This window comes from Lactuca sativa, chromosome 1 (assembly GCF_002870075.4).
Source record: "Lactuca sativa cultivar Salinas chromosome 1, Lsat_Salinas_v11, whole genome shotgun sequence".
In the NCBI taxonomy this organism is placed as follows: Eukaryota; Viridiplantae; Streptophyta; class Magnoliopsida; order Asterales; family Asteraceae; genus Lactuca; species Lactuca sativa.
This window is the reverse complement of record NC_056623.2, coordinates 20,458,829-20,470,901: the sequence shown is the minus strand read 5'-3', so window position 1 is coordinate 20,470,901 and position 12,073 is coordinate 20,458,829. Positions and strand designations below refer to the sequence as shown.

Here is a 12,073-nt window from a genome sequence, read left to right as displayed (position 1 = left end):
TAGAACTGATAAAACTATTTCTATCCGTTGAGTGACTTGCACACCTCAGATGGAAATTCCGAGAACATTTTTGGACTTAAGTCATAGTCTATTATTTAGAGGGTGTTTGGATAAGGAAAAAAGAGGGTGCTTATTGCTTATTGCTTATTCCCACCACAATAAGCTAAGTTAAAGTGTTTGGATAGGAATTTTTAAAAATCAGCTTATTGTGGCAGGCATAGTTGATAACTCGTGACTCGAATCGTGACTCAAAATCCTAAATTTTAACTCGTGACTCTACTCATGACTCGACTCGTAAGAGTCATGACACTAAAAATTATATACAAAAAATTATATATAACATCATGTGTCAATAAAATATAAGTCGGATATTAAAGCACATTTACTAATATGTTACAAATTCACTAGTTAGGGTCATACATGCCATAAAGTATCAAAAAAAACTAGTGATTTAGTAACAAAGCAAATGAAAAAAAAGACTTGGTATGTTTAAATCGTAAAACTAAACTTCAGGGATAAAGTGGTCATCTTCATCTTCATCTTCAACCACCGTTGTCTCATGGAAACCAATATGATCTCCCTCCTCCTCATCCTCGTCATCTAAGTCAACAAGTTGGCTTTTAGCTTTGTCTTTAACATTAGACACTTTGTTTAGGTTCCTTGGTCCTACAAATAAATAAAGCTTGAATTTATGAAACTTGATACTTATTAATATTATAATATGTAATCATCCATTTTGTATAATTTACCTCTCATCCTTTTATTAGTAGTAGTTCCTTCATCCTCTTTAAGGCATTCATGAACATCCATCCATGTGATATCTTCGGGAGACATACATCCTCCTTTTCAGTAATCCATTCATCATCCGACTCCATGTCCGACAAACATATTGGATCATAAGTCTCCCCTCTTTCTTTTCTCTTTTGAAGTCGTGTATCAAGGTTGATGTTATATTTTACAAACACCAATGCATTCAACCTTTGTTGCTCCAAACGATTCCTCTTCTTGGAGTGTATATGGTCAAAAGTGCTCCAGTTTCTCTCACATCCGGTGGCACTACATGTGAGGCTCAAGACACGAATAGCAAGATGTTGAAGTTTCGGGCACTCATCTCCATAACTTGACCACCATTTAGCTACAATTTAATAGAACAAATGAGTAATAAATAATAATGTAATTATTATATATTTTAGTAGGTTATACTTTTCCTAGAAGTAACCAGGTTGCATTTTCTTCCTCCTTAACACGGCTGCGGATATCCCAAACATCCTGATGCTCTCATTGAACTTTACAAGTTGTTCATGAATTGTCACCATTGTTGGCCTATCATACATCCTTTCAATGACATCATACAATCCGCATTTGACTTCTTTATCAGCATTAAAGTTCTCCTCGAAATGAAGACTAGTTTATAAAATAAAAGAATGTATGTGTTTAGTCATATATAATAAATGTTAGTGAAATAATAAAAATATATACCTAGGATTAAGAAAATATACCGCGGCATGAAGTGGCCTATGAAGTTACATATTCCACCTAAGATCAATCTTGTCCCAAATAGATTTATATCTTGACTCGACACCATGGAAGTTCACTTTTATTTGTTCTTTTTCCCGATCAATAGCTTCATATATATATATATATATATATATATATATATATATATATATATATATATATATATATATATATATATATATATTGTAACACCCTATTTATTTATTTAATAATAAATAAATTAAAGAGCGAGTAGTAACCCAAAAATAAATAATTATATATCGAAGGATGGACTCGAGGGGCTAATTGTCATAAATCTAGAAGTTGAGGGCTTAAGGGGTAAATTCGAGACCTTAATTAAAAAGAATTTGTCAAGCAAGGGGCGGTTTTGTAAGTTTTGGAATAGTTTTGCTAAAGATTTGGGGAGATGGGGGTTGTATTGAAAATCTCGGATTTGGTTTGTAATGTATTTAGTTGGCAGGGGTGAAAAGGGTAAATTGTGGGCTGAAATTGAAAAGGAATGTGAAGGGAGGGCTGTTTGTGACATTATGGATAAATGCTTAAGGGTGTCGGGTATTTAGTGAACAAACCTTAACCCTAATTGCCCACTTCATAGCCGCATCCTTCCATCCTTATGCCCACTCATCGACGCCACCACCATCCCATTTTCTGATCAGTGAATGGCCACCATATGAACACCAAGTCTCCACCGCCCTTCTTCTCTTTCTTCTTCTACAGTCGCTGCCACGAGATGTTGCCTCCTCCACCCGCTGCCTCGCAAGTCGGAGTCACCCAATCACCAATGGAAGTTGTAACCACCGGCACGACGTGCGCTACTACTGCTGCCTTTTGACGACATCAAGACTGCCATCTATTGCCTCAGTGATGAGAGTATTCACGGCGTGGTCGTTGGAGGCGTAACCGAGTTGTGAAGGTGTTGTCGCTGCCTCCCTCGTTCCTGTTGTGTCGTCAACGGTCTACTGCTGTCGTTAGCCGCTTCTATGACGCCTTCGAGCTCCATCCGATACTGCCATCGATAATGGTATGTGTTTCCGTCGCCGCCGGTCACTGTACACCACAAATAGGGTGGCTGGGTTCTTTTTGCAACTGGAGCATGTGTATGTGGTTGTATTTTTCCACTGCTGATGTGTGATGTGTGTGCTCGGGAGGTTTGTGTCGCCGGAAAGCAAGTGCACCACCATGGCAGCCAACCATGGTGGTTGCCGCCGGTTTTAGCTTCTCTGAGGCCATGTGTACCACCACCGGCCACCACAAGGGTGGCTGTGTGTGTGTGTGTGTTAGTTAGTGTGTGTTGCTTTTGGAATTTTCATTGTAATTGTAAAAATGAATTAATGGAAATAAATTAAGAACAACCACCTTAGGGTGGTGGCTGCCGCCTTCGGCCGCCGTGTCAGGTGGCGGTGTGCTTGTCTTGTGAGTTGACTTGATTGGGGATGCTTGAAACCCTAATTGGCCCAATGTAGGCTAATGGGCCTAAGGAAAACCCTAATGGGCTTAATAATATTCTAATGGGCCTAATAGGCCCAATGAAGCCCTAATTGACCTAAAAGCCCAACAAAGTAATTAGTAGATTAGTATTTGGGTTGGAAACCCTAATGCAATCAAAACCCTAATTTTGGGAAAGTAATCGGGACACGCGGGAATTATTTAATAACTCGAGATAGTAAATAATAATAATTGGCAAGATTAATCTAAGCGACAATGGATTTAATGGATTAAGTCCTCAGAAGATTAAGTGCTTAATGGGTTAAGTACGAAACTTAACCCTAGTCGTCATTTTATGTGAAAGCATAATTTCAGTTGGGTTCATTATTGGGCTTTCTGCTGGGTATGGATGATTGGATTAATGGGCCATGAAAGATCAATCAAATGGTCTAGAATGGTTTAATGGGCCTAGGGTAAGGTCCATGTAAGGGGTTTGGGCCCAATTTGGAAAATTGGGCCATAGATGGGCCACAGTTTGGGCCTCAGAATAAGACCATGTATAGGCCAGGCCTAATTTGGAAAATTGGGCCATTTGTTGTGCTTTGATTCCTAATTGACTTTAGGCGTATGGATTGGGCCTGGGGCTTAAATAAAGCCAAAACTGGGGTAATATAGTAATTATCCAAAGTAGACACTTATGGTTATGTAGTGGGACCAAATTATTAATTGGGTGATGTTTTGATAATTGACAGATCGGGAATCTGTCATCCAACAGCTGGGGTTGAGTCAGCAGGACCTCACCAGTGTGGGATTGAGTCTGCGGGACTTCAGCAGTGTCAGGTGAGTCTTCTCAGTATACCTTCCCTGGAATGGTAATTAGGTGCGACTGGAAGGTCTTGTGTGTATGAATGAGTTATGAAACCTTATGTGATATGTGACCGAAAGGTCTTATATATTTGTATGAGCTATGTGACTTACGTGATATGTATATGCTATATGATTTGGGACCGGAAGGTCAACAGAGTTATGGCCGGAAGGAAATTAGAGTTCAGGCCGGAAGGCAATTAGAGTTGAGGCCGGAAGGTCTACCAGAGTTGTGGGACCGGAAGGTCCCACTAAGACACATAGACCGGAAGTTCTTACAGAGCTATAGCCTTGAGTTGCTGATATGTATATGTGATATTTTGTGAAACTCACTAAGCATGCATGCTTACCGTGTTATGTGTTATGTGTTTCAGGTACATTGTTTCAAAGGAAAGGAGTCGGCTTAGTCGCAGCGCATCACACTATGTTTTCTGCACACTGGATCCTTGTGATTACACTCTGATATGGTTTTATGATACTCTGTTTGATTAATGACACTTTGGTTTTTGATATGAGATATTATTATGAAAGTTTTTATATTGATCGGTTTATGCAATAACTTAAATAAAAATGAAATTTTTGGCCTTGAATTTGGGGACGTTAAAAGTTGATATCAGAGCCTTAGTTTGAGGGATTCGGGAACACTCTCGGGTGTATCTGGACTTAAACTGAGGGCTTGGTATGAAAATTTTCAAAAGAAAATCATTTTTATAAAAAGTGTTGAAAGGAATTTGGAAGGATAAAAGAACTTTGAAAAGAACAAGGTGTGTGATGCACGCAATCAGCCGAGCTCAAGTAAGTTTTCCCCAAGATACCCATACATGTTGTGTTATTATATGATATGATTATGAGAACTACATGCTAGACTAGGGCTACGGATCTAGGAAGATGCCTTACGTGCCTGTTGTATGTGCTTGCTGAATTACATGATAGTATTGATCAGTCAGTGATAGGATGACCTATTTAGGTTAGGCCTGATTGTATGAACCTTTGGAGTTGCATGCTAGTATAGATTCCTGGTAGGAGGAGAAATTAATTTGATTGGAATATGTGGGTTAGAATTCCTATTGTCTGAATGCTACTTTCTTTGTGCTTCAAGGGACTCTTGGTAATGTGAGCTAGCTACGAAGTGAATATGCTAAATCGTGAATGGCTATATTCACGAGGTAGCTAGTTGACATTAGTGGAAAATCCTTTAGCAGCTGAGGTCTGGATGAGTTGGGAAACCTAGGGAAGCCTAGGATATGATTCAGTGGGTTAGTAGTGAGGTTTAGTGAGACTTGGGTATACCAGTTGAGGAAGTGACTTGGAGGATCCGGGAGGATTGCTGAGGAAAGTATGTATAGGTGTGGAAGGTAGTATTGGGCCCGTACTACTGAAAGCGCAGGATCCATACTCGAATCGGTGAGAGTCTTGGAGAGTCTGAGAAGCTTTGGGGAAGAGTTTGTGACCAGGTTGGGAACAGAGGATGTTCTAGTTGTTGTAGTTTAGCCATTGGCAAATGAGCTAGTGAGCGTGGTAGGGTGTTAAACCCTGAAGGATATGATTTACAAGAAGTTGTAGATGCGATATCGATTTAGAACACCTTGAGAATAGGGGTTCGTGCTAGGTGCGTATAGTAAAGGGGTCCCAGGAAGAGACCCATGATTTTGACCACCAGGTGAAAAGCTAGCAGGGTCGTAGTCAGTGCAGCACGTTCGAGAGAGTGCACAAGGGAGTTTGTCACTCCAAGGGTTTAGGCTGCTACAGGTGTGGCAGGGTTTGTCATGTCAGCAAAAGGTGGTAAGGATTCCTGGGTATAATCGAATCCTTGGAATGCCAGTTCAGTATGGTGTTAAGCACCCAAGAGTAAGATTCAGATTCTGGTACCGGCTCGGGAGCAAATCCTGGGCCAGTCAATACGATCGCAAGAGTTCATCTCATCGGATATTACTTGCGGAGTTATGGGAATGGACCACGGTGGTATTCCATTCAGACAAGCAAGGAATTTTGGAGCTCATGGTATTCGTCTCGGGCCTTTGGGCCAGATTTGTCACGGGGAAACAAGGGGTTCATTTGAAACCCAAGGTCTGTGGATTCTTTGAGTTCTTTGGGAAATAAGATTGTATGGTTGGTTCCTGTCATAAGGATCAGGATTTCGTCAAATGTTCGTAGGTATGTCATCTGCTGCCACTTCAAGTGGATATTGGGGATATGTATCGCTTCAGAGTTATCAGTGGGATGGGATAAGTTAGACCTCGAGTCGGTTCTCTATTATTGCTTGGGTTTATCAAGGATTGTAAAATGCCATTCTGCATGCCGAGAATTCCTTGATGAACCTACAGAGGGATGTATTTTATGAAATGGGCTCCGCGTATATCATTCTCATCCCGGATCTTTGTCGGGATCCATGCAGTAGGATCATTCAGAGAATATTGGGTCAGGATTAGAGCGATAGTTGTGACATCCCCAATTTCGCGGCCAAAAAAGACCGATTTGTTTATGCTTTGTTCTAAAATCAGAGTAATCCTTTTTAAGGAAAATAGTTGCGGAAATTGTCCCAAAAACAAAATATGATAACCATTATTCAAAACATTTCTCAAAGAGAAAGTATTTTCATTAAATAATAAAACTTCGGGATGTCATGTTCCGATACAGACCAAAAGCATAAACAATATAAAATAGACCTTACAACAGTTATTTATAACTACTGATCCATAATCCAAAATCTCTCGTCAAGTCCACCAACTTATACCCTTGTGCCATTACTTGTAATGCAAAGAAAACTAAGTGGGTCAGGCTTGGGAGCCTGGTGAGCATATAGGGTTTTCAACCCACAATAATACAATTATTATATTCAATCATCAAACAATCAACCCAATTACCCATCCCGGTTATCTCCATTTATTTCTTAAGTACCTTCCATAAGGAATTATCCTAAGGGTCAACTCCTACATCGTATTTACATCTCATCTCCTTACATCGCATTTCCTTTATATATATATATATATATATATATATATATATATATATATATATATATATATATATATATATATATATATATATATATTCGTTCCTAAAGCATGAATACACAGTCACAACATCGCATGGACTCGTAACTCATAGTAAGGGTTAGGCTATCATCGCATGAATACGTAGTCACAACATCGCCTGGACTCGTAATTCATTGTAAGGGTTAGGCTATCATCACATGAATACGTAGTCACAACATCGCCTGGACTCGTAATTCATTGTAAGGGTTAGGCTATCATCGCATGAATACGTAGTCACAACATCGCCTGGACTCGTAATTCATTGTAAGGGTTAGAGTATCATCGCATGAATACGTAGTTACAACATCGCCTGAACTCGTAATTCATCACCTACAGGTTATGAGCATGCTGGTGTTTCCACGGGTTCATCTATAATAGTCTGTGGTCGCCATCTTTACTCTGGTAGATAACTACATCGCCAAATTGCCACATCGCCGGTCAAGGTTATGGTATCTCCTCTCATCTCATATCACCTATTTATCATCACCTATCTATCATCACCTAGTTATCATCACCTTTCTATCATCACCTATCTCTCATCACCTAATTATCATCACCTATTTCTCATCACCTAATTATCATCACTTATTTCTCATCACCTAATTATCATCACACATCATCGAATTCATCTACCCATGTTCTACCCAACATATTTGTAGATATAAAATACATATTGTAATGACCATAAAATTCCAACCAATTTAAACTTTTCAAAAACAACCCGATTTCATAAAATTATTGCAAAAAGGTTTTCAATACAATTATTTCAGAGTATTTCCAGAATCACATCACAAAACACAATCATGAGGAGCGGTACGATCACGCCTTTGCCTTGCCACGGTCTCTTGAAGAACCTGAAAAACATTAAACCACAACTATAAGCCCGAAAGCTTAGTGATATATCCCCAAAATACCAACCACATATACCATACACGCATAACATGCCATATCATAACAGAACACAGAACAGCCATGCACTTCGGGTCTACTGTGTGACTGGTCCGCCGCACCGGCCATCAGTCCACCTGGTCCACCCTCCGAGTCTAACCACATACATCGAGTCTACAGTGTGATTGGTCCGCCCGCACCGGGCCTTCAATCCACCTGGTCCACTCTCTGAGTCTACAGTATGACTGGTCCGCCCGCACTGGGCCTTCAGTCAGCCTAGTCCACTCTCCGAGCCTCGGCACGTCTGGTCCACCATCTTGGGGCCTACAGCCTATCCGGACCGCTCGTTGGGCCTTCGGGATAACCGGTCCGCCCTGGGTATGTTGGCCTACAGCACAAAGCAGGTCCCGCCTCAACCCACCCCAGTCCAACAACCATGTGCACATAAACATTCAATCATATAACATATCACATCCAATCAAACTGATCTAACAGATCATATAGCATAACATCATCCTAACCAGGATACCAACCTAACCGGTCACTAGCATAGCATCATCCTATGTACCAGGATTCCGACCCTAACCAGGTCTCTAACATATACCATCCTAACTACCAGGATGCAACATAGCAAAGCAATAACATAACAACGATACCCGGATCACAATCCGATAAAGGGTCGGCCTTGGTGCCATAGACCCTGTTGATATAGTGAGGATAACTCACCTCACAACTGCCGACTGAACAGATAAACCCAAGCTGCTCCGACCACTGATACGATCTCCAACACTGGCCAAAACCAAAACTCTGAACTCAAAACAAAAGCTAACAATTACCAAAATTCCCCTGGAAACCAACTGGTCAACCCTTGGTCAAAGTCAAAGTCAACCCCTGACTGTCTCTACTTGCCGAGTCAACCCGATGACTCGCCGAGTCCCCAAGCACAGGACTTCCCCAATCCGCAACTCAACTCGCCGAGTCACCCCGAGACTCGCCGAGTCCAACAACTCTGAGTCCTTTCACACTCGACTCACCGTGTCATCCCTTGACTCACCGATTCCCAGCTCAACCAAAAGAAAGGTTAAGATCTCACGACCAGACTCGCCGAGTCCAAGGCTATCTGCCACCAACTCGCCGATTTGTTCTTCCAACTCGCCGAGTTCCTGACCATATTCATCCAACTCGCCGAGTTCCAGCCTATCTTCAAGCAACTCGCCGAGTACACCCTTGTGACTCGCCGAGTACCTCTAGATCTGAAACCATACAGAGGCTTTCCAAGCCATGTAGAAGCTCTAAACCATAGATCTACCCTTTTACAAGCCATCCATCACGTAAAGTGGCAAACTTTACGTGGATCAAGGAGATCTAGGCATTTTACACTCTAGGGCTAGGGTTTGAGACAAAAGAACTTCACCAACAACTCTTGAGCATGGACTTTATGGCTTTCTGGATCATTAACAACCTAGATCTGAGGTAGCAACCTCAGATCTTACACCAAACTTGAGATGGACCTCATTTATGCCCCAACCCCCCCCCCCCCCCCACAAAAGATAGATCTAGATGCACAAAGGCCAAAACAGAAGAGTATTACGTCAAATGAAGGCTCCCACTGATGAATGAACCAATTCTCTGCAAAGCCCCTTGCTCCACTCTTCTTGCTCTTCAATTTCCTTCCAAGATTACCTCCTCCAAGGCTCTAATCTCTCACCAAGGAAGGCTCACACGACTTTAGGGTTTCTGGAACTCAAAAGGAAGGTAAAGAGGCTGGAGAAGAAGTGTTATGTTCTTTATATAGGGCTCAACCTCTGAAATTAGGGTTTTCTCCACTCAGCACCAACTCGCCGAGTCTACTCATGCTACTCGCCGAGTTGGTCACTTAACACGCGACTAGAGCCTCGACCCTACTCGCCGAGTCCACTCGTGGACTCACCGAGTTGCCCTCTTACACTTACACTTTTAGCCCTGCAACTCTACTCTTGGTATTCCGGGATGTTACACATATACATATTAACTCATTTAACACCTATATAAAACATCCATTCCACACTCATATCAAATAAACAACAATATATAAACACATAACATGTATTTCATAGCAAATACTTAATATCATTATGTTAGAAGAAAATAACCACACACTCACACATATAAACAACAATATATACACATAGCATGTACTTTATAAAATACTTCATATTTATGTGTAAGATGAAAGTGACTATACACTCACTTGATCAGAAGATGATCGGATAGCACTACGGCTCTAAGAGTAGTATTCTTCGGTAGATCATGAAGATCTTCACAAAAATCGGGCTCCTCGCGGGCAGAGCTTCGGCTCGGGAATTTCACTTCTCAGGATCTTTGGGCTTTGGGACTCGCTTCGGGTCTCGGGATGATACCGGGGCTTCGGGGGTACTTCTTTGCATGTAAATCGAGGCAATATAGGTGAGAGGGAGAGAATGAGCAACCAAACGCGGCTGGCCCTTCAAATCTATTTATAGGGAAAAATTGGCCCTTGCCACGTCGTGGAACCTTTTTCCACATCGTGGGCTTGGTCATCACTGCATGCGTCATCGTCCACTTGCTATGTCAGGTTTCAGAATGCGTCAGAATTCCTGCCACGTCGTGGCCACTGTTGCCACGTCGTGGTCTCTGACATAGCTTTGGGGTTCACGCCCCGAACTTCAGAAATTCATAACTTTGGCATACGAACTCTATTTTCAACGTTCTTTATATCGACGCGTAGGTGAGATTATGATCTACAACTCTCGTTTAGACTCCGTTGGATAATTTTGACTTTATTTTTAACATATAACAATATATTACTTATATATTATTTTTAGTAGGCCGGGACAGGAAAACTCCGCTATAAACTCATAACTCCTTCGTCTGATGTCCGTTTTCGTATGTCTTTCTGTCATTGCACTATTATCGATGAGATCTTCAATTCTCATTTAGATTATTTTGGCTAAATATCGCTCAAACGTAAATTCACTATTTACGTCGCGTTGTGTCGTGTCGGTTCTTTCGCGAAACTTCGATAAGTCATAAATTCTTCGTTATAACTCGGATTTCGGAGTTCTTTATATGTACGGAATCCTTGTAACATATACTATAACTTAGTTAAGATTAATCCTTCTAAATAATCTTCCATCAAAAAGTTATATTTGATGCTTATCGTCTCTCAATTGACTAGCCCGGATCTACGGGCTTTACAATAGTTCTCCAGTGAAGTTAGAATTCAATGGTGTTTCAAGATTGTAAGTGGGGAAGAGAATTCATCGGCCAGAGTGGAAGTTAAGGCCTCCACTGGTCAGCATGAGTAGTGGATTGATGTGTCTGAATGGACCAGATTTTTAGAGTATTCATCAAGAGTTTCGAGGATGGGCGACTTCAAGGTGTAACAGATGATTGATCGTTAGCATTGGTAAGCACAGCTAGTCATTAGTGGGATATAAAAAAAGTGAGAAGAACTAGGAATCCTTAAATCAGCACGAGCCGTGAAGTTTTAGTCGAATCTAAGTGGGGGAGAGACTTTTGTAAAGTTCTCAAAATGTGAGTTCTGGTTGCGCGAGGTGCAATCTCTCGGGCACCTTGTCAACCGGAAGGGTATTCTGGTCGATTCGGTCAAGATAGAGACCGTGATGTAGTAGGGTCGTGATAGCAGGTTGCGGGAACCAGGTTAGAGTTCCGGTTAGGACTCAAGTTTAGTGGTGTGTTAGGTCGAGTGCGTGTTCAACCCGGTATGGAAAGTGTTGTAAGACTACGAGGGTAGCCGTAGCATTCACTAGTGTTCAGTTAGTATGGAAAGTGTTGTTAGACTACGGGGGTAGCCGTAGCATTCACTAGTGGTCAGTTAGCATAGGAAGTGTTGTATGTTTGTGGGTGTAGTCGTAACCTTCACTTGGTTGGTAGATAGCATGAGCGTGTGGTTAGGACGCGGAGGGAATGGTGGTATCCACCGGTTCGAGTATAGCAGTAAGGATATGGAAATTCACGGATTGGATTTCGAAATTACCCAGATGGATTATATTAGGTTGAGACGGTGATATGATTGTAGGAGTTCCACTACAGTTATGCGATCAGGGAAGCAATGGACCGTACAAGATTGCTTGTGATATAAAGCTACCATCGGTTAGGTAGCAATCACTTTTAGCCTATATTTCGTGATGTCAGGATTCGTCGTATGGATCCGATCGGGTGGATCGGGAGGTGGTTAGAGCTATAGTGGTATGACAACTAGTGGAAACTAGTTCCAGGGAAGGATTCTGTTCAGGAGTCGTGTGAGATGACTAGGTGAGAGCCCTTTTAGCTCAGCGACCAGGCGGAAACCCGGTATTCTA

At 41.6% G+C, this 12,073-nt stretch overlaps 1 protein-coding gene across 1 annotated transcript in view; it reads right to left on the bottom strand.

Moving 5' to 3' along the window:
• Positions 1-502: 502 nt before the first annotated feature.
• LOC111915680 (uncharacterized) overlaps positions 503-12,073 on the bottom strand; it is a 31,536-nt gene continuing 19,965 nt past the window's right edge. The window contains exons 2-4 of the mRNA XM_023911313.2: positions 1,220-1,404; positions 837-1,135; positions 503-682 (exon numbers count right to left, since the gene is read on the bottom strand). Of these exons, the coding sequence (XP_023767081.2) occupies positions 503-682; positions 837-1,135; positions 1,220-1,404 (664 nt within the window). The remainder of the gene's footprint in view (positions 683-836; positions 1,136-1,219; positions 1,405-12,073) is intronic.